Consider the following 24,373-nt stretch of genomic DNA (forward strand, 5'->3'; position numbering starts at 1 on the left):
AAATCAATTCAGTCCTTATTAATGGGGGAAATGTTTGGGGATTTTTTTTGAAAGAAAAAAAACACAGAACCTTACAAATTATCGATAATAGACAGAACTCCAGTAATGATCAGTGTAGTTTTTGGATCATCAAGTGTCCATATAGTGTTATCATATTCCTTGCAAAACAATGGGAGAGCACCAGAAATCAGTAATGCCCTAAAACATAAGATAGAATGCTTACTAACCATTGTTCCTCCTCCCTGCTGGTGCTAGGAGTTGTGATCAGCGGCCAGGTTTGTCGCACCCAAGTGGTTATTTGCTAGGGCTGCTAGAGTGAAGAGGAAACGGACAGCTCTCTGGAACAGAGAGGACAGCCTGTAAGAGAAACTCTTACAACACCACTCTTTCTAACAGTGGCTTCCAAGGCTGCTGTTGCCCCTCTATTGTGACCCACAGCTGAGTTCAGCATAGCCACAGTGAAGACACTGAAGCGAAACTGCTAGCTCCTTTTATGAAGAGTGACAGGATAGGGAATGGGAGGAAACAGAGTAGTGGGCCATCCTATTACTGTCAGCAGAGAGAAGGCAATGGATCTCTTTAATATCATCCCCTTAGATGCACTGAACTCACCTAGAGAGAGCAGTGAGGCAGCAGCAAGCTCAAGAGCTATCCACAAAGAGAAGAAAGTAGAGCGACTATCTTTAAAGGCTTCTCTCCTTGCTCCAGAGATCATCCATTCCTCTTTACTCACAAGAAGGCCCCAGCACAACCACTATGTGAACTTAAGAGACTGGCCCACCCCTCCCCCACATGCAGTCCCATCCAGTAGCAAATACCCTAGAATTTCTGATCACTGGGGAAAAACCAAGTTGACATGGCACTTTACAATGGCCTGCAGGAAATATGACATCACCAGTGCTGTCCCCACCCTCTTGTAAGACCATCTCATCCATTTCTTCTCCATTTAAGAGCAAATCTACTAACGCATTTTCAGGGAAGATCTGCAGTTGCATAAGTTATCAAAGCAAAATTAACAGTGCCATTGCATATATTAAATAATCACCACATGTTCAGCTTTCAAATTATAAATTTAAAGTAAGACTTAGAAGAAGAAGAAAAAAGACCAACAGCTGGGATCTGAATGTAAGATTCTGCATTTTCCTGCAGTGGTTGATGGTATCACCATTCATTTGGATAGCACAAGTAAGGTAACTCCCTACTCAGCTTTAGATGTTTGTCAGGTCATCAATTCTTGCAGAAGGAACTGGTTTTGGCAAGTACAAGCAAAAGAGAAAAATATTTTTGAATATTTTGTTTTCTTTTGATTTGTGGTTTTTCTCACTCTCACTGCAACAGTAATATAAATGAAGCTTCATTTCATTACAAATGAGACAGGACAGATATCTAGTTCCCAATGCAAAGTGTGTGCGCAACAAAACTTCAACACTAAAAATTATTTAAACAAATATTTAATTTGTTAGATGAGCACCTTTTCTGAATAAAGCAGGATCTCAGCTTATTTGATAAAAAAGCACTTCAGTCCATGTTTAAGTCTCTCCTTTGTGAAACTAGTGAGAAATCAGAGAGTAATACTCGTGTTTTGTCTGCACTTCATACCCACCAAAGTTTATAATAAAACTGTTTTCTCTTGTCCTCCCAAGTTCAGTGCCAAATCAATATACTTCCTGAAGTATGCAAGTGTCATTTACAGTCTGTGCAGTATATAATTTTTGGGAGAATAACAGATTTTTTCATTAAAACAAGACACAAAAAACAGGTACATATGGATTGTGACATCACTGGTACATTTAAATGCGACACTGGGCAATGACAGAGCATCCACAGTCAGACATAGAAGCACCTTAAGACCACCACCATATAACACTAACATGCTGGAGACAGGAAACAAGAGACTGGCAGCACGCCCTTTTGGGCTTCCCATAATCCTCATTGTGTTTCCTTTTAGGAAAATATGTCAGTTAGTCTGCAGGTAGCACTGACCTAAAGCTATGTCTCTCCAAATATAGGCAGCATGCTGCAACAGCAGTTGACTAGAGGATTATTGCACAGGATTAGGTACCTGGAGGAACCAGCAGCAAATTATATATATGTATGAAACCAACAAAGAACAATACTCCTGCTTTGTGGTTCTGGGTATCCAAAGATTTAAGTGTCATTCTTATTGTAGCACGTCCTGGAACGGAAGTGTTTTCATGTGCTAAAATATAGTTGAGAGCCAGAGGGGCTTTATGGTATAGTCCATAATGAGAAGGATTCTTTACAAATGTTAAAAGGACCAGTGTTGTCAACGAACTAATTCTAAAATAATGTTTTGCCACCTTAAGACCTCCCAACAAGTCCAACTACAGGCAGCAAAGCAACACGGGTACAGACTTGAAAGGTCAGCTGATACCTGATACGCTGGTAAGCTACCCTGATTTTAAATACATAAGACATTAATTGTATGCATTCGTTAAAAATATATCTTACATGCTCACCATTAACCACTAAAAACCCAACAATTGCAAGGCTAATTAACTTAAGGAGGACTCAAGCAAGTTCAAGAAAGCAGGGTAACAAAGAAATTTATGCTTATGGTTTTAGAAACTAAACATCTAGTTTAGTAGTGAATATTCAATACTCTGTAGATGGTCCCTTATTTACTGCACCAAAGCGGACGATGACATAGGCAAAAAACATCAGACTGCTCTCCCTTGTTTATAATGCATTTAGGTGCCTTTGCCAAAGAAGGCACTATACTGTTTATTCCCGAAACTCATATTCTCATGTTTAAGGGATGATTATGACAAAATTTGGGAAACAGTGTCCTAGACCACTGCTGAAGAATGAAATCAGTATATACCCTATTGCTGTACTGTGAGGACTGAGGAGAACGTTGTAGCTTGTGAAAGATACTTTATACAATTTCTACTTCAATGCAAACAGAAGAATCCCATTTTGTATCCGTGATGTTTCTGAAAATCTCTCTCTTTCTCTCTCTCTCTCTCATTTTAAGAATTTGTTTAGTGAAATTATGGGTTGAACCAACCTTGCTGAAAGTTTATACAAGCTATGGCCATTTTCAGCAAGAAGGAAATAGTACTATGACTATAAAGTGACAGAGTCCAACTTGATACCAAGTACCACAGGAAATATGCTTCTGAAATTAACACTCCCTGGATGTTCGAGAGAGGCTGAACAGTTCCAGGCTTTAAGCAATAGAAAGAATTCTCCTGATAGATGGGATTCAGTCCTTGAGGTCTGAAGTAAGAGTTAAGTGACTGAACTTACTTGTTAGACGTGCTTGTTTTTAGAAAGGTAAACTGTATTAACTGCAAAATGTTAAGAAAATCTTCCAGTTTCCATTAAGATTTTAAACAAAAGGCTTATGTTTAAAACCTCCTTTTTTTGTGCATGTGTTCAGTAAGACAATGGATGTATGTTCCTTTTTCCGGTTCCCATTTCTGTGATCTCACATTTTTGTGCAGCAAACACTAATCAAATACAAACTGAAAGAAGACAGACAAGCAATACTAGATGTTGCTAGTTAGCATGAACTTTTCAGTGTTTTACGATATTTAAAAAACAAACCCAATCTCAGTCTATGAGAGCAGATAATTTAACATTTTTTCTTACTGAAGTGTTTTCTTTTTAAATATTTGCAGTACTGAAGTCCATTCTCCTCCCCTTAATGTCCTATTAGCATTATACAGGCACATTAAGGAGAATGGAAATCATTTAATCACTACTCTTTCTTGAAGCACAGGTTTTTTTTCCCTCGAAAAAGAAGTTGACCCATCTACAGATTGTTCTCCTGCAGGTCTCCCACCATTTCTGTAGTTTGATGGCCAGTGTTGTAGACCAAGAATGAATAAAAACTGGCAAACCAGTCCAAAGGAAAGATGCAATTCCGGACACTAAACCATTTTCCTGTAAAACTGTACAAATCCAGATACGATGAAAAAATTAATTCTTAACTTGAATCAGCTACAGGTTATTAATGTCCTAGAAGCTGCCTTTCTGTTTCAAACACAAAGGCTGTGAAAACCTGTAAAAGCAAAAAAAAAGTGCTGCATTAAATCAATTCTTTTAAATTTTAAACTGAAGCTTGAAGACACACTAGATTGTCAAGTGTGGGGATCAGGATTTCTGACTATATAAGCAGTAGTTATGAAAGTGTCCTGTATCCCTCACCCTATGATTTAGAGAGGTAAATAATGAGATTTTAAACAGTAAGTTTCCTTAATTTTAGTACATAATTCACACATTTGAACCTCTTGCTTTTGCCATCAAGTGTAAAGTGACAAAGCTGAATTTAGCCCAATGTAATTCCACGCCTGATATCATTTATTGCTATACACTCATTTTGTGTTTCTTACTGGTAAAGATGGCAAAAATAGTTCTTCAATACAGAGAAAGTTTTCTTTATTGTCCTCTACATCTGAGAGATACAGGTAGCAATTGTTATTTTATTTACAGTAATAGACTGAGCCCTCTTTAGAAAGAGTAAATTCCCATCCACCTTCCTATATGAAAACACCCTGTACAACTGCCACTGACTTTAAGTTGCTGAAAATCAAATGCTGTGTTAAATTCTTTTTGCTCTTCATTCCAAATGGGTATTACCTGGAGCTCTAAGTAAAGAGTCAAAATTTTAAACACATGCTAGCTATCTTCCAGGAGACAGCATTTAGTTACCTTTAAGCCATTTCAATTAGTGCCTAGGTGGTGAGTCCCCTGGAGTCCAACTTCACTCATATACACACTATTACAGATATGAACAAAGCTATGCAAACAAGCAGCATTTGAATAAGGAAAACATGAACGCCTGATACACAGTTACACAAATACATGTACACATTACAGTAAGAAAGAAAATAAATTTGGCAGTAGCAGGGATCTTCCGGCAAGCAAGAAAATATATTGAACAATGCCAAAACATTCAAACATGCCCACCAAAATCAGGCATTCTGGTAACAAAAATGCATAAACTCCATCTTTGCAATACATAGTCCCTTTAGAGAGTATTTGTAAAAGTAAAAATAGCAGCAGCTGCAGCTCAACAGCTTTTTCTTCCTGTCTTGGCTGGAAGAAACCATATCCTTCAGAGACGCAAATTTCACAATGTACGTACCTGAAAATTCTGAAAATTTGCCTTGCCAAAAAACGTTAAAAGACATCAAACCATTATGGTTTGTAAAACAGAACAGTTTAGTACTTTCTACTTCTAGTACGCCAGTGAAAAACCACTAGCTAACGCTGATCATTATGAAAAAAAACGTATGCCACGCTGATTGGACAAAAAGCCCTAGCTGAATCGCGTTGCTAACGTCTTAACACCAGCAAGCTTTATTTGGATATCATCTTTTTCATGAATGAACAATTATTGAGCTTGCATGTAACGCAAGGCAGCCATCATGCTCTCCGCATCTTAGTATATAGCTCCTCAAAGAAAAAAAATGCCACAACCACTGCAATTTAAGTGTTTATTTAGGCTTTAAAAATAAGGTGTCAGGGTACAAGCATGAAAACACATCGACAGGGATCAGTAACTAAGCAAGGTCATACAAATTTCTCTACTCTTGGAAGACCTTCTATATCAATCATTGGTTTGTTTTCTTGGTGACTATATTTAAACTAACAATAGTTCAGTTGTTTTTAAGAAAGCAACAATATTTTCCAGGATATTTATACAAGCGTAATGTACAGAAATGCTTCTGTTTTATTAATTGTGTGGGAAACTCAGCAGAATCTTACTTCCACATAATAGGTGTTGCCTTTGAAATTCTGAACTCAAAGAAAGCAAAAATTAGTCCCTGAGCCACAAAGCCATTTGTAGTGTGATCCTTTATGTGACAAAATTAAATCTAATAAAATGTATTTTTTTAACCTTAAATGTTAATGTATTTAACCAGACTTCAGGAAAAATATCCTTTACAATATTTTCGGTGTAAGCATAGTTAAACAGTGCCATCTTTTGGCAAGTCATAGAACTGTCCAGATACTCCTTTCAAATTAATACAAAAAATATTAAACCTGTCATGTTAAACATGTCATGGCCCAATTCTGCAACTTTTACTCACTTGAGTAATCCCAATTAAGTCAATAGAACTACTGGCATGAGTAGGTACTCAAAAACTAAAGATTCTACAATTGTAATCTTAAGGTTTTCATGCATAGGCTGAGTCCACACAAACTCATCTGCAGTTCTCCTACCCTTAATCTACATTGGCAACGGTGAAAGCACTAGTGTAAATCGCGCACAGCCCTTTTTACCACATCATATGACATTACTGCCTCCACCACCATAAGCATGAGTGTCAGACTAGCAGCAGCAAAACTGCTGAAAAAATTTAGGGTAGATGGGGACTAAAAGATTTAGGTCAAGAAACTGAAAGGCTGTTCTTAGTATTGCTGTCATTTATGCTTCATTAGCCCCTTGCTGAGACAGCAAGTAAAAGTCAGTAATGGCTTTCTCAGTGATGTAAATGGAGCTCCACGTAGTGCTTGTGCCAGGATTGGGACCTTAAAGCAGTTTTATGCTCGCTATTAAAAATCTGAGAAGTTTAATTGAAAATTAAATGATATTCAGATAACACAGACCAAGTATATACATCCTCTGACCACAGGTTAGAAATATCCAAAGTTTTTTTGTACTTATAGTTATTGAAAATTGATTTACAATCCTAAGGAATTCTGTTTAGACAAATTAAAAGTTATGAATTTTGTTAAAATCAAATACCCAAGTATTTCATATAATTGCATAGGACACTAATCAAAATTATTTTATTCTTGCTAAGTTACCAGTGACTTAAATTTTAAGTAACATTTAGCCAAATTCTCTTCTTCAGGGTTCAGTGGAGCTCCATGGCCATAAAAAAGGAGAATCTGTTCCATTGTTTGCCTCTTATCCTAAACTGCTCGGACATCTGCTAGAACATTCACTAATACACCTGAGCTTGCTCATATGCAAGAACTAATGTAACAAGATGCTTTCTTTGAGCAATGAGGACTACATGGTCAAGCTGGTGTCTCTTATGCAGCAATAAAGTCACAGGACTTCTACATGGATATCATCCACCACAAACTCAAAGAAATTACGAAAAGCATGAATCATTGTATGAAAGACTATGAAGCCAAGATGCTTTCAGTGTAAAAAAACAACAGAGGCAAGGAACACAAACATGTAAGGAACTGATCTTTAAGTTACTACCTAGAAATAATGCACCCATACGTATGCAAAGGCAGAAAACTTGCTTCAAGAATAAGGCAAATTATATTGACTCTATTTTTTTCTAAGTAAAGAACGTGAAGCTAAGTAACATTCCTCCATAAGAGATATAACAGAAGAAACGTTTCACAAAATGGTTAATTGATTTGCCACACCTTAATAGGTTGCTAGATTGTCAGTGATTTCAGCTCAGAGGTTATCTTCAAAGAAAAATACTTCTGAAAAGACCTTGTGTAAGGCATTTGATATGTGCAACAATTTTAATTAGAAAAAAATATACCAATAATTGGAAGGACTTGTCTCTTTCATCTCCAATTTCTATGAGATACACCCAGTCCATTGCCTCAAGATTGTTCACTACATTATTTCCTCCAGTATACTCTTCAGGACCAACTTATTTTCCTCATGTCTTTCAGTGCCCAGCAAAATGGAGCCCCAGCTTGGCTGTCCTCAATTTGCTACCATTATTTTTATTAATAATAAATAACATTACTCAAGCAATGAGACTTCTGCTACTTCTACTGGAAGATAATTCCATAAAGTAACAGAAGTTGAACTATTTCACTCTCTTTTTTGTTTACTGTTTACGTCCCTATTAGTTGCCATTTGACCAAGTTTAACTCCTCTAATCTTTCTTCACAAGTCAATTACCCCAGCCTCACATGTTTTTAATGCTAATATTCCACTTTTCATCCGTGCTTCTAATATTTTACAAAAACAATTAAGCTTCCAAAGAGTCAGATTGGGAAGTACTACCTCCATTTCAGAGATGGAAAAAATGAATGCACTGAGGGGTGAGATGATTTGCTCCAACAAGTCAGTGGCAGAACTGAGTATACAACTTTGAATTCTGTGTGTTCTTTTCAAGAGTTCTCATCTAAACCACATACCAGGAACCAAAACACCTTTCTGCCATAGGAGCTCCTTTTAAGAAAACACTGAAAGTTGACTAGTTGTGGGTGAACACTTTTCACAAAGCGATCACTCTATACCTGACCCATCAATCCTCATCAAAGGAAACCTGCACAATACTTTCAAAAGAAAAGCCTGGGAGCTTAAATTGATTACTCCGCTAGACACCAAAAATCATGGACTAAACAGAGACAGGTTTCAGAATAGCAGCCGTGTTAGTCTGTATCCGCAAAAAGGAGTACTTGTGGCACCTTAGAGACTAACAAATTTATTTGAGCATAAGCTTAAATTTGTTAGTCTCTAAGGTGCCACAAGTACTCCTTTTTTAAGCAGAGACACTGGATTTATGGCTTATTAAAACAATCAGTAAACCCCACCCCCCCTTTCTGTCCTATGACTACAGAGGTGTTAACAGGCTACTCTATCTTGAACGGTCCCTTACAGTATGTGCGAACTACTTATTCTATACAATCTGTTCCACCTTGCATTTTGCTGTGATGCTGGAAGTTCCTTTCCCACACCTGAAGAGCTCGGAGTCGCTCAAAAGCTTGTCTCGCTCATCAACAGAAGTTGGTCCAATAAAAAATATAACCTCAGCCACCTAGTCCTTCTAATACAACTACACTGCATAGTTCTGGGTGTCATACATGTTGAAATTGGCTAGTTAAAGGTATTAGTGCACATTTAATTTAATTTTTACTACATCAATGTTGTTCAAGTTATGAACGCAAACGGTGCAACACAATTTACACATCAGCTATGCACCACAGAAGAAAAATCAATACTGTATGCTCTCTTGCATAGACAGTGTCTGTATTTATACAGCACTAAGCTCACTGTTAACACAAACATTTCCAACTCAATTTTAAACACTGTTTAACCTCAGCATGAAAGACTAAGCACAATACAGAATTAATTCAGTAGTGTAATTAAATCTAGTCTTAGTCTGTCTTGATACCTAAGTCTAAAGACTTCAAATGTGTACTGCATATAAGTATGAGAAATGGCACTTGAAAAATCCACCTATTACCCACTAGCACAGGGATCGGGAACCTATGGCCCGCAGGCTGGATCCAGCCCACTGCTTCATTTCATCCAGCCCAGGGCATGCCTCGGCACCCCCCAGGGGCTGGAGCCGCGAGCGCTGGCTCGCCCCCCTGCAGGAGGAAGCTAGGGTCAGCTCCGGCCCCCGGAAGCGACCAGCATGTCCCTGTAGCCCCTAGGTGCAAGGGAGATCAGGGAAGCTCTGGATGTGGGCTGCGCACATCATGCAGAGCCCTCTGATCCCTCCGCCTAGGGGCCAGACATGGCAGCCACTTCCAGGAACAGCGCGGAGCCAGGGCAGGCAGGGAACCTGCCTTAGCCCTGCTGGCTGCCAACTGGGAGCCACCTGAGGTAAGCACTGCCTGGCCAGAGCCTGCACCACAACCTCCTCCCCCAGACCTTAGCCCGCTTCCGCATTCCAAACCCATTGGCCCCAGCCCAGAGCCCACTCCTGCACCCCAAACCTCTTAGCCCCAGGCTGGAGCCCCCTCCTGTGCCCCAAACCCCTCATCCTCAGCCCCACACTAGAGCCTGCACCCCCAGCTGAAGCCCTCAGCCCCTCCCACACCCTGAACATCTCCTTTCTGGCTCCACCCCAGAGCCTAGGGGAACGAGCCTCTGTGCCCCTCCCCCCTCTATGGTGCTGTGTGTGTCCCGCGACTGATTTTTATTGTGGGTCAATGGCCCTTGATAGAAAAAAGGTTCCCCACCCCTGCACTAGCAGAACTACACCCAGTACACAGAGGCAGATGAGATGAATATGGAGGGGCTGCACCAGTGAGGTACAACATCCTGATGTGAAGCTCAGCCATCCCTACATCCAGAAGCTGAGAGGGGGAGTGAGCTCTGCTATTTTAACTTCCTCCTCCAAACCTCCTCTATTGGTGACGTCTTCCCCCATGAATAACTCCACTTTCTGCCTCTGCTCTTCAGACCTTCCCTAGGCAGCAAGAGCAGTGTCAAGTTGATATGGTTCGTGATGGTTTAAACTACCCGCAGGGGTACAAACTGCTTAAGTGAAACTGGCCACAGGTCTTATTAATTTCATCCCGCTTCTGCTTTGTTAAAGTAGGAGCAGCCAATAGCACAGGCACCGGAGGTGTATGCCAACTTAGGAAGACAATACTTTTACACTGACTTATAGGTCCAAAGTCAACTTGCAAATTCGTATTTCTATCTGAATACAGCTTACCTTCCATAGTTAATAAGTAACATCTAAAATAATTATAACTGAAAGTTAGTTAAAAAAATATTTGCCTAGATTTCCACTTTGTTTTCTTTTTGCATTTGACAGCATTGTGTTAAATAAGCTTCAAGCTTTCCGCTGTATAGTCAGTTCCTCCCTTACAAAAAAGATCCTTTTAACTGCAGGGGACAAAACTCTTATAAATAATGTAAAGGAATATTGTAAAATATTCAGGACATATCATGGTGACTGTCTCAAAAAAAAAAAAAAAAAAATTGACAGCGTCCCTTTATCTTTGCAACCAAAAAGACTAAAACCTCTATTTAAAAAAATTGGAAGCTTAAGTTCTGTACAAACTGACAGTTTAATATTTCTACTTTCAGTGTGGGCACATGGATTTTTCAAACCCCAACAAAGAACACAAACAGAATTATGCAAGCCCATAAACAAGCAGCAGTATTTCAAAAGTAAATTAGGGAACAGCATGGCAAAGAACTGTAATATGTATATGTTCCATTCTGTGCATCCGATGAAGTGGGCTGTAGCCCACGAAAGCTTATGCTCTAATAAATTTGTTAGTCTCTAAGGTGCCACAAGTACTCCTATTCTTTTTGAGGATACAGACTAACACGGCTGCTACTCTGAAACTGTAATACACATGCTTTTGCCCTAAAGTCTGACCAATGAAGCTCAAGATCCAAAATTCCTAATAAAATCAACAGCCAAGTGATCTGTCTTCCATTAAACTGCAAGCCAAAGATCACCACTTCTCTATACACCCATGTATTTTACCAATGAACAGCAAATCAGTTTTGGCTGGATTATGTCAAAGCCTATTCATAGTCATCCAAAACAAAGTTGCTGTTTAGTTTCTCTCTGTAAGCAGATTTCAGTGCCAGAGATTTGACATACAAAACAAATGTTAGTGTCTTCCACTTAAAGCGGAAGCCTCCACTTCAGCTATAACATTTAATAATGGCTCCAAATGGTAGCATATAAATGCTAAAAAGGTTCACAGATGTGCATTTTCCACGGAGGCATACCACTAGGAGGTAAGCCTCCAAACAAGCATGGACTGTATTTGAAAAGACAACTGTAATCCGTAATCCCCACTTGACAAGTTGTCTAGTCATTCACTAACCACAATATTTATGCTAGTTGGCACAAGTATCTGAAAGGAGCACTGGATTTGGGGTACTAGGAGGGAGATGGATGAAGCATCCTAAACATTCCAGCTATGTAAGTAAGGGTAAAACAGACAGACAGACAGACACACACACACACACACACACACAGGGCTTTGCTGTCAAAAAAAGCTTCACTGAAAAGAGCAAATACATTTCACATCTCTTTGGAGCAAATGCTGTTCCTACCTCTGCAGCAGTGGAAGGCTATCATAGCAGAACAAGTGGGCTTCTATTTCTGTTGTGCAGAGGTGCACTATCTATAAGCTTTCAAAATGGGCTCCTGAGCATTGCTGTCTAGCAGGGAGTTATGGAAGGACTGCAAATCCACTAGTCATTCCATCCCATGTGGGGGCAGATACAAGCAGCACAGGAGTTTATTACAGCTATGGCTGGAATAGCTGATTCAGAATGGCTCAGCTGCACTTCAGTTCCTTCCCCTCCAGCTCCAGAGTGGCTTAGTGCTCCAAGTTTGCAGTAGGGCCTTGGACACTATGCACCTCTGCTCTTTCAAACAGTCTTCTGTATTCAAAAATACAACATTGTATCAGTTCCTGTTCTCTTCACATTTGCAGGATTGTGCGCAACTATATAGATTTTTTATTTAAAGGAAAATGATGGAAATGGTGCTGGTAATTCAGTAGGTGGCGGCATTCTTTCTGAATCAGCACTAAACCAAAGCTCCAATATGGGTGTATGGCAGCAGTTCTCAACCTGTGGGTCACAACTTGCTGTGGCCCAGTGCCGAAGCTGAAGCCGAAGCCCTGGGCAAAGGGGCTCAGGCTTTGGCTTCAGCCCTGGCCGGTGGGGCTCAGGCTACAGGCCCCATGCTGGGAGCTGAAGCCCTTGGGCTTCGGCCCCCCTGCCCAGGGTGCTGGGGCTTGGGCAGGCTCAGGTCCCACCTTCTGGGGCTGTGTAGTAATTTTTGTTGTCAGAAGGGGGTTGTGGTGTAATGAAGTTTGAGAACCCCTGGTGTATGGAATTTACCTGAGTGAATCATAAAACCATGATCCTGACCATCTAACTCAAGAACCTATGCTACTTTCTACAATAAAAAGAACCTATCCAAAATACTGAGACTATTATTTCCTCTATCTAAACTCTACCTCCCTTTGCAATATTAAGATATGTCCTAAGCAACTGTGTACTGCCAAACAGCTGTTAATTTCCACCACACCAGGTATCTGCATTTCAGCAATTTCTACAATTTTAAATATTTTACAACTATAGACACTATTAAAATGGTTAAAACACACATCTTTACACACACATTGATTTAAAAGTTTTTTAATAACTTCAAATCCATTCACTCATAATTAAAAAGACCTGGAGGGTTAGTTATAAAAGAAATATGTCCACAGCCCTGCAGGAATGTTTCAGACCAAACATTAACATATTTTCCCCCTTTAAATCAGTAAAAATCAAGTGGGGAAGGGTTTCTAAATGGAGGAACTAAGTTTGTAACTGTCAATTTAAATTAAGCCCAAATTAATTTTGCGCAAATATGCTTTTTTTATTTGATCATCCAGAAACTCAAACACAAAAAATTTACATTGTAACTATTCTGATAACAAATATTAAAATTTTTATTCAAAAGAGTCAACTAATCCAATTTCAGGTGATTAAAACCTGACACTACTAAATTGTGTAGCCAAGCTGATCGAGTCTCTCTCTCACACACACACACACACACACACACAGAGTATTGTACAGTATTAGTTATCCAATACTGCCACCTGTTGGCTACCAGAGATACAGCACATATCCCTTTAATAATCAGGGTTCAAAACCAGAAGGGACCTCCAGAGCACGTAGTCTGACCTGTTCTAGGTCACACGCCACCAACGCCGTCCAGAATCCGCACACTACACCCAACAACCAATTGCAATGTGATAAAAAACTTTACTTTGTAAATTAAGATTTCAGTTTTATAATCACTAATTGCCAACTAGGGTTGCATGAAATATCAATTTTGAAAAGTATATTTTTAAATATTACCGTATTTAAATTATATTATGTGACACTACTGTACAAACACTAAGACATGTGGCTAGTGAGGAATCAAGATGTGAGTTCCACAAGCATGGGCTAGTCAGAAATGAAGGAATTAGGCAAGAACCAGGATGACAATAGAGGCCCTGCCAGGAACCCATAACCTCTTCAAGAAAGTCTCTCACTCTTGAGACAGCAGACACACACAGTTTAGGAAGAGTCGGTCTTCAGAGACTGGGGAACCTTTACACAAGATGTGTGGCTTTTTATTGTTTTGTGTACTGATTGGGTTGGTTTTGCAGGGGCTGACAGAATACGTTTCCAGATTTGTATGAATATGCACTGTTGCATAGTAGTCATGGAGACACACACACCATTAAATTAAGGAGTTGTTGGGTGGGAAGATAATGCCATCTGTACCTGCCCCTAAAAAAATTATAGCATTACACACTTTGCCAGGTCAACACTTGTAAATATTTGGGAACTAGACACAATTATCCACGAAGGTTTGCATAACCATTACCCCGGTCTTCATGATGCCAGCACAGACCGGGTGTGTGGGCTGCATCTATAGGTTCAGTACAGTTCAAAGAGGCCAACTGTTCAAAACTCTCAATCATCTCCTGCACCTGCTACCTTGATCAGAAGCCCCTAAAACGATCACTGTACTACCATGCACAAAAGCACCCACTCTGGACTTTCCAACACCCAACTGTTTCCAATCTGTTAATGAAAAGAGTCCTTCCTGATTCAAAAGTTCTATAGCTACTGCTGCTCACCGCAGGTCTCAAGAACTCCATTGTATTAGTCTGTAACTGCATACTAAACATCGAGTGGCACTTTCTGAACTTCATCTTTAGACAGCAAATGGAACTGTTACCAAGTTATAGCACAAATTCCAGTAACGCTTCTCTATTTCTCTTGGATCACTTAAAACATTTGGTGATTGAGTTTCAGGCTCTCCAGGTGAAAACAGTCTGAGAAAATCCAGGCCTTCATTTTGAGGATATGCCTGAGCAATGTCCTGAGTTTCTCTGGGAGTTATGGGAACTGGTCTGTTTTCCCACAAGCTTTTCAAAATCACTCATAAACCACTGCTTAAGGGTGCTATGCTGGGAACTATGAGATAGGCCCAATTGCAATGGCTGACTAACATGCTCTGCATGGATAAGAGCAGAACATCACCCAGAAGATGACAGCTATCATAGACACATTTCACCTTGGCAGTTTATACTGGTGCAGTCCCACAGGTTCAATTACCAGTGGCCTAACCCTTTACTGCATGCACAACTTTCAGATGAGGAAGCAAGGTGCTTAGAAAATGAACTGACCTGTGAACAATGTGTCACTTAAAAGCCATTATGCTGTAATCTGAGAATGCCAGCAGTGCCAGAATTTAGTCTGGTGCACAAGCATTAGAGTATGGAACAGACTGACTGCTGCTAAAAAAAAATTAACCCCAAACAGGTGTGCATGCCTGGATTTACACGCATTACCCAACTGTCAGTGAGGATAATGTGCTTGTGAGATTTTTCAGTCCCTCAGGCCTGCTTCCAAAGTCTCAGAAACTTCAACTATGAAAGTAACATAGAACAGAGAAAGATATAGGCCCAGTTAAGATAGGCTTCAAAAGGGCAATTGTTAAGAACCAGGCAGACTCACCCATGTCCAGAGACACTTAAAGCAAGGGAATACATTCACCTGATTTAGAAAAGCAACGATTTTTTTGTCATATAACAAAAAAACTGGGAATAGGGGTATGGGGACTAGCTATGATAAAAATCCAAAGCTTGTCTAGTTCCCATTGTAAATAAGAATACGTCCCAGCTTGAGAATTGAGCAAATGATGAATTCTGCCCTGAGGAAAGAAGCAGGATTGCCTGTAGGTAAAAGCTCACTTTGCCTGCTAGTATCAAAAACTTGGTGGTGAGGAGGCTGCAGCAGGACAAATTGTCTGAAACAGCTGTTGCCTCCTACATTACTGCAAATCAGCACCAAGGGTGGAGGGACATCAAATATATGCATCTCTGTCATTCTTATGAGGCTTTTCTCACTTCCTGTTTGTAAAATTTTACCCTCGTGATTCTTTGGAGATGAGGGATGGCAGAAATTAAGATTCCCTGCTTCTGTCATGCAAAATCAAAAACTGAGGGTGGAGTGAAGGAGCTCAGATTTCACTTCCTGGAAGATACTTTTATTCCACCGCCTCCGCAATTCCATTAAGTGGAATCATTAACACAAGGCTTCTAGAACTTTCCTCCAGGATGACAGAAAATGTCTCTAACAGTAGGGCCAAAGTGTGGTATACACTACAATTGGACAGTTGTGGAAAATTGTGAGAGTCCGTTCCTCAAATTTGCTGACATTCAGTTATACACAAGGTTAATGCAAATTCTATCAATCACCGCAGAAATAGGCACAGAACCAAACAGTTTGCGAATTCAACTTGAAAACTAGCTGTACAAATAATTACATAAAAAGTCTATGCATTAGTTCTCAGCGTTAGAGAAGTTTTAAACAATGCTTTTGAGCCCTGGCTTCCCAAAATAGTCCCGCAAGTTACATCTTTATGGCTTTATGACAGATGCAGTTTGGCATTTCAAACTTCTTAAAAAAAAAAATCACTTCTGGCCTGAAACATTTCAGGCAAAAAGGAATTTCTCACCCTTCATTTTTAAAATGTTTACCACTCAGTCTACCAATATCCCAAGCATAAATAACCAGGATTTACTCTTTTCATTACAAAGTGAAAATACAGTTATTCCCCAATGGCATCAGGAAGCGGAGGCTTGATAACAAACAGCAAAATGACATGAGGGCACAAAGTCTTGTTCCTTTGAAATCTCCATCTGACGATTTCAAAGGAAACTGAGCAGAGGAGTGACCCATATTATTTAAGTTCCATTTGTCCTGTACTGGAAAGCAATCCCCCGGTATGCTTCCTATGAGCAAAGGTATTAAATGCATTGTAGTGGTTTTCCCCACTGTAGGTTCACATACCTTCACCTTCCCTTGAATTTTCAGGCTGCTAGGGATGACCGCAAAAGAATAAAATCTTTTAAAATTAAAGCCATCTGGAGCAACTACCTTTCAAATATGTATTGGCAATCGTGACTCAATTTCATGTCCACCACATAACCAGAGCCTGTATGTCTAATAAATGAACTGTATCATAACCAGAGGTATTTCTGAGCCACTCAATCCTGGGGCCCACTAAGACCCCACTGCAAATACTTAGGACTTCCCCACAAAGCTATATTTTTTACCCTGAAACAAGGATGTATGTAAAACCCAAATGTTCTCTTGAAAAGTCTGTCAATTTTATTACCATACTGTGTGCCAAAAATAACCCCACAAGTTCCTTACCTCCAGATAGCTAAACATTGTCCATGATGAAACTACCGTGGTATTCCAATATGTCACTCTTAATGGGTCATGCAATTTAAAAGATTATTACAATGAATTCTATGACAATTTTTGATTTTGCTGATTTCATGATTTCACATATAATCCAAGAATCAACGGAGAGTTTTAAAGTCAGAGTTAAATTTCAGACACTTTTGTTTGCAGACTTTTTAATATTTGACAAAATTTTAAAACAAAAACAATATGATCAATTAGCAAATAACAGAGTGCACTCCATTACTGCATGCAGGGTAGCAGATTGCCATTTGCCCTAATTTTAGAATGACAGGACTGGTTACGTGGTTACAAAAGGACAGGTGATATATTCCACAGTACAGTACAGCATATACAGTACAGCATATAATTGCATCTTGAGAATACAGACTGTCTGACCCACATTAAAGCTCAAGGAAATTGGAAGCAAGGTATTCATTGTAGCAGGTCCTCTACTCAGGAATTTGCTCACTGGAAATACATTTGAGTCCTCAAGCAGGCAAGAGAACAATTCCATTTTGTGAAAACTTTTGAGGTTTTGAAATTTGTTTTTATTACACACACTACACACAAACCACCTTTCAAACATTTCCATGAAATGAAGTTGTCTCTAAACGGCTGTTTTCACATCTCTAGTTCTTTCTCTGGTCAGAAATGACCAGAGAGTCTACCCTGGACCCCAGAAACCTTCCCAGCTTTGTCAAAAGAGTATATTTTGAAAAAATACATTTTGCAAAAATGTTTTAAATGTGGCCACTTTTAGAGCACATTTAAAAACATTTTTGTCCAGATCTGCCTCTAACAGTAGGCTCTGGAATCAGCTGGCACCAATCTCCTCTGGCTAGTTAGAGCTTGGTGCTACATGAAGCATATATTGTTTGTGAGATATGTTCTTTAATCCAATCCATACAAAGTATACTAGAAAATATGATGATGGACACCTCTTACTGCCCAATATATCTGTCCAACACTCCAAAACTGCACACACTTTTCTTGGAGTCCAGATTTATGACAACAAATGAATAATGCAGGCTCTGTCTGAGCTAAATCACATTTTTGAACAATTGGATCCACTTCACATTGGCTAGATGGGAAATGCTGTACGGCCTATGTAAACAAGATTTAACTTAGTTTTGCAAAAAAGTCTCAATCTACGCAAGGTAGGGAAAACATTAGTACCTTCCTAACTAAAACTATGTTTGAATAGTCTTCACTAAGTCACTAACAGTTTCAAATCTGAGTGTGGGCAAAGACTAAAGATGAGTGGGGAAAGTTCACACATCATTTAACATCCATTAAGACCCGCTCCTACTCTATTCTATATAGGTTTTTATATCACACATTACTGTAGTATTTGAGTGCCTAACCTTAGGCATAAATGCGTTAAAGTATCCAGAAACATGCTGAAGCAATCATCTGGGGAACTCTCTCTATGAAAATTTAACTCATTTGCTATTATTTTGTCATTGTGTCCTTCATTCTCAACTTTGACTGGTTAAGAGCTATGGTTTTAATTTCAATATGTTACAGATGTTTTCAGTTTTCTTACGTGATCTTTTCAGCACTTGTATTAGGCATGTTGTAATGCTTGTTTGTGGCAAAGGAGAGGAGGGCAAACAGATGAGAACGTTAAAAAGTCTTGTTCAAAGGGGAAGCAGGAGTAGGTAGGGTCTTATATCCCTTGGAATCCAGAAGATCCTGCCCCAAAGTCTACATATCACAATAGTTACCCCTCCAGAAATAAAGAGCTTGACATGGTGCCCATCAAAGTCGGTCAACTCTGCTCCAAAGTCTGACCAGACAAGTCGTTAAGTGACAAAAGACATTCCCTCCAAGTCACTCCTCACCCAGGTGTTTCAAATGACAGTATGCTTCCTTATGTTTAGACCAATGGTTGGGTTCTGCTTAACAAAAATAAAATAAAATAAACCAAAACACCTTACTCTACCAGAAACCACTGGAAGTAAAACAAACCCACAAGATTATCACAGAATTTGCTGTTATCTGTTAGATGTTACCCTATAATAGTTCACCTTAAGTGATCACTCTGGTTACAGTGTGATTGGTAAAACCCATTGTTTCATGTTCGTCTATGTATATAAATCTCCCCACTGTATTTTCCACTGAATGCATCCGATGAAGTGAGCTGTAGCTCACCAAAGCTTATGCTCAAATAAATTTGTTAGTCTCTAAGGTGCCACAAGTACTCCTTTTCTTTTTGCGAATACAGACTAACACGGCTGCTACTCTGAAACCTATAAGCCAACCGTAATGGTTATGAAGCCATTCACTTTCGTTTGATCAGAGGAAAAGTCTCTCTCTCTCTTTTCTTCCTATCAGTGATCACCATTTTTTTCCAGGGGAGGGTAATGAAACAGGACTCTCCTTTTGGGTCCCATCAATGCAGTATTTAACTTGTCAGGAGGGAGGCACTATTTTATGTCACATGGTGTTACTTGCCCCTAAGGACAAGTGTGCTACTTCTGTACCATGATCAGAATCTGCCAGCACATAAAGAAAAAAAAGACAGGCTTCAAATTAGTGTCCCCAATTGCAGCTGAGCACACCAAATCTTTCTTTGTCCAGTTAGATCTCAGTTGCATTCAAAATAATATGCAGTCAGCAGGTCTCCTAAAACTCAACAGGCAGTTAAAGGTTTTTAGTGTTTCTACTGTAAAATTCATCCTCAAAAAGCAGGTTTAAAAGTTCAAGTTAAAATCTGGCATATAAAATCTCAAAGTTTTTTTATATACTATATATATATATATACACATATATATACACATACACACATATGTATCTGAAGACTACAGACAATGAATTTGTTTATAGTTATATAAGAAAAACACAGAAGTTTACTGACATAAGATTTAGTTCAGGTTTTAACTAAAGTAGAGATTTAAAAATCCCCAAGACAGTGAGATGTAAAAATGAACTACTGAATCTGCACCAAAATCTATTTTAACTTAAGTTCAGTAATTTTTAGCAGGACTCATCACATACAAACATCAATCTGACATAACAGATCAGAACTGCCTCAAAAGATGCATGGGACTGGACTAGATGACCTCTTGCAGTCCCTTGCTGTCCTACAATTCTCTGAGGCCCACAAATATGGTTCACATCACTGAATGGACTTCCAAATACAGTTTACTCATGCCAAACAAGCCAGCTAACATGGTGAGGTGAAAGTGGGTGTAGTAAAATCTAATTTAAAAAGACTAGACTGGTTCAATCTAAATATTAAATCAGCAAAAAACCTGAAAGTAGTTTGACTGAGATCATTACCTGTAATTTTGTACCCATAAGAAGCCAACTGTCCAGCCATGTATTCTCCATCTGAATTATTATGAGAACATCCCCATGTGCGTATCCAAATTTTTTGCGCACCGGGAATAATGCTGTTGAGTGAACAGAATCAGGAAAGCAAGTTAGAGATAAAAACAAAATAAAACATGAAGTCATTTCAGGCACTCAGGAACAAAAGGTTTTGGTCCCTATACATTGGAATGTTAAATGACTCACACATGTAACCCTCCACCCAGCCTCAATGAGGTGGAGAGGGAAGAAAAGATTCAGTATTTTAATGGGGGGCAGGGAAGGTAAGAAAGAAATGATAGCTTCAAAATAGAGAGGGTATATGGAAAGAGAAGACTATATTCTGTGGCTACATGGAATCAAAAACCTAAAAATCAAACCCGATTTTTTTTTCTTAGATAGAGATTTCAATGTTCATACACAATACGAGACTGGCAGCACTAAAAATAACTCATCTATCCATGAAATAGGTACAGCTAAATTGCAAGCTTCTCATGCTGCCTCACCTATGTGCCTTCAACTCACTCCACACAGGCTACCTATCAGACATCACTACTAATCCAGAGCCACTACTGACCAGTGAGGTAGGGATGAAAAGCTCTGTACCCCAACCTTTCTGAGCTACAAATGTATTATTAAAAAGAAAAAAAATTAATTAAAGAATTAAAAAGCTGCTACTTTGAAAAAAGTATTATTGTGGCAGATTTGTACCACTGTAGTAGAGGGCATGCCAGCTTATTTGAAGATTTATAATTGGGCTAAAAAAGGTTGCTCCAGAATAAAGCCTCTGCAGAGGTACAGCCATGATACAAAAGAGCCCACTAGAAGAACAGAACAGAAATCTCAAGGCTTGGCTTACACTACCAATTTACATCTGTATAACTACAGTACACCCTGAGAGTTATGAACTGCCCGGTCAACCACACACCCGATTTGGAACCAGAAGTATGCAATCAGGCAGAAGAGAAAAAAAAATAAAAAAGCAAACAGTACAGTACTGTGTTAAACGTAAACTACTAAAAAAAATAAAGGGAAAGTTTAAAAAGAGATTTTATAAGGTAAGGAAACTCTTTCTGTGCTTGTTTCATTTAAATTAAGATCCTTAATTGCAGCATTTTTCTTCCGTATAGTAAAGTTTCAGAGCTGTATTAAGTCAATGTTCAGTTGTAAATTTTTGAAAGAACCACAACGTTTTGTTCAGAGTTACAAACAACCTCCATTCCCAAGGTGTTTGTAACTCTGAAGCTCTATGTACATTGCTCAGGAAGGTGGGCTTCTCCCGTCAACGTAGTTAACACCTCTTGGGGAGGTGGAGTACCGACACTGATGGGAGAAGGCTAGTTAGTGTCTTCAAAAAGGCTCTGCAGCTGCGCCACTGCAGCACTGTAAGTGCAGACAAGCCCTAAGAAACACTGAGGAGTCAAGAATGGCCAATGGATAAGAATCATGCCCGTTTGCAGAAAATTAGTAGGGCCTTGTCTATACTACAAAGTTTTGTCAGAAAAAGTTATGCCGCTTCAATTAAAACCGCTGTTGCGTGTCCACACTATTCTCCTTGTGTCGGCAGAGTGCATCCATACAAGCAGCTCTTGCATCGATTCAGAGAGCAGTGCACGGTGGTAGCTTTCCCACTGTGCAACTAGCTGCAGGATGCTTTGGGAAGGATTTGCAATACCTCATGGGGCAGGTGCAGTGTCACATGATGCAGGTTTCTCAATCCCATCATTCCATGGGCTTCCTAGTAGATTGTCAACTTTTCAACTGAAGTGTGGGGAGGGAGGAAGAAGAGAGTTGTGTGTGTGGAGGGAGAGGGAGACAGCAGGCTGACCAACTTATCCTGAGGCAGGGGGAGGGGAACACCCCACACACACATCAGCCCCTGACTCTGCTCCGCACAGCAGTCTCTCCCTACACTCCTGGCAGAAGCAGCCCGCTCTGCCTGCCTATGGTTCTGTGATTCTCTCCGAGTTCTCCCACAGCCTCCTCAGCTGCCGGGAGCAGCATTCTGAGCAGCTCTGTGAGCTCTCCATGTTGAGGAATGTCAAAGCAGCACAGCAATCTGCCCCCACACTCCCGACAGCAAAAGTCTGCCTGCCCATGTTTTCCTAGTGCCAGGGAGAACAGGAGCATTCCAAGTTAATGATTTGCTCTTTGTTCCCAGAACAGAGCAGCATGCTCAGCTGTCAGATATTTCCAGGCGCTTTGAAAGGGGAGGAGCACACGCCTGCAGGGCAGCAGAGATCAAACAGTGAGCAGAGCGGTCAGGGCAGGCATTGTGGGATACTGGTGGAAATCAGTTATGTCAACAAAACAAACAGCAGTATGTACACTGATGCCTTGTAGCTTTAACTTTTCCGCAAAATGCTTTATGCCTCTCGTCCAGGTGGTTTTATTTTGTCAGGAAAACGGCAGAGTTTTTGGCCAAAAGTAGCTCTGAAGTGTGCATACCTCAACTGTTTTGTAGGAAAAAGGCAGGTTCTCCTGACAAAACTCTGTAGTGTAGTCACGGCCTAGCATAAAAGCAAACACACATGTGTAGTCCTTAAACCTCCGTGGCTAAATCCCAGACATAAAGCTCCAAAAAGGTCATCCTTTGTAGGGACGTAAATTACCAGAGTAAAAAACACTGAAAACCACACAGTAATGGTGAGTGGCCAACAGAGAGAACTACTAAATATGGATAGCTGCAGATCCTTGATACAGCAACAAATAATATGTTCTTGATATGATGGAATCAATGTGTCTACTGTCTTTGAATGGGGCTAACTCTACAGACTTTATGATTAAAAAAATGCTCTTATGCTTCTGAAATTCAGCAGATCTCTAGTAGACTGTAAAGCATAAAGCAAAAATGATGTTTCCTGTGAATTCCAGGATTAAAAGATTAAAGACTGGTAATGGATTATTTTCTTGTTTCCTTAGTGCATTTGATAGCACTTTGCATATGTTCAGTTTCTATTGTTTATGTGGGCTTCACAGGTAGCAACAGGGAAAAGAAAAACAAAATAAGAAAATGATGTACAATCACAAAAATTGGCAGTGGGACTAGAGGGCAGATCTAATATCTTGAAGTCTTTTTAGCGCTTTCTAAAAACTTACGTTCAATTTCAAAATTACTTTGAAGGGATACTTTAATGCAAAGACCTACCTCTACCCCCTCTTTTTATTCTTGAAAGAAGAAGCATAGATGCAACAGCTTTCCTGTTGCAACCAACATTTTTTCTACAGAATATCAGTTTTATGTTATCTGACGCTGATACTCTTCCATGCCATTTAACAGTCAGTTATTTCCATTACTGAATAGGTAATCTGAAAGACTTAACAGTAAACTGTCACCACTTTTAACATTTTAAATTCTACTTCCCCACCCCTAAACCCCAAAAAAACACTAGAATCCAAGAGCGAGATTTTCAAGAGCTCAGCTCCCATTTACACACCCTAAATGAAAAGTCCAAATTGTCAGAACTTCTCAGTATCCAGTAACTGTCTCTGAAAATAATACAAGGTGCTGGCCAATATTGTATATCCGGTCACTTCATTCAGGCATTTCAGTGGGAGCTGCTGAGCTTTTTAGCAATTAGGTCACAATAGGGAGTACCGAGTATTTTTGAAACTCTGGTCCCAAATTATCAGCATGCTTAATAAAAGCAGCAACGTTTTTATTACAACCAAATCTGAAGACAACTTAAAAGCTATGCGGCAATGCCACATTCCATTTTTATTTTAAAAAACTGGAAGTGTGTACATACTAGGGCTTTTTTGAAAAAAAGAACTTACCTATTGCTTGGTGGATCATCATCTGCCTGAACATTTTTTTGTGAACTGCGTTTTCGCACTTTAGGAACAACATTCTTTCGTGCAAACTGTCGGTCATGTGGTTTCACATCTTGTGCTGACACAATATCCTCAATATCTTCAAGCAGTGAATCACAAGCAGCAGGCATCTTCAAGAACAGAAATATTTAAATTCAAAATCAGATTCTATTGTCAGATATTAGTGTTGATCGTGTGCACTCTTTGGAGAAAAGTCTGCTAACTTTTCTAGATACACATGCAATAGAGAAAGATATACATGACCTCACAGTGCACCTAATAATCCTCTATTGTGTAAGACCCTATACAAGC

At 39.5% G+C, this 24,373-nt stretch overlaps 1 protein-coding gene across 2 annotated transcripts in view; it reads right to left on the reverse strand.

Moving 5' to 3' along the window:
- CDKAL1 (CDKAL1 threonylcarbamoyladenosine tRNA methylthiotransferase) overlaps positions 1–24,373 on the reverse strand; it is a 652,485-nt gene that overhangs the window by 609,326 nt on the left and 18,786 nt on the right. Inside the window, exons 3-4 of one of the 2 annotated variants that reach the window (XM_077810572.1) lie at positions 24,026–24,192; positions 20,219–20,331 (exon numbers count right to left, since the gene is read on the reverse strand). In XM_077810572.1, the coding sequence (XP_077666698.1) occupies positions 20,219–20,331; positions 24,026–24,192 (280 nt within the window). The remainder of the gene's footprint in view (positions 1–20,218; positions 20,332–24,025; positions 24,193–24,373) is intronic. The other variant, XM_077810573.1, reaches the window with a different exon arrangement.

Source organism: Eretmochelys imbricata, chromosome 2 (assembly GCF_965152235.1).
Source record: "Eretmochelys imbricata isolate rEreImb1 chromosome 2, rEreImb1.hap1, whole genome shotgun sequence".
Lineage (NCBI taxonomy): Eukaryota > Metazoa > Chordata > Testudines > Cheloniidae > Eretmochelys > Eretmochelys imbricata.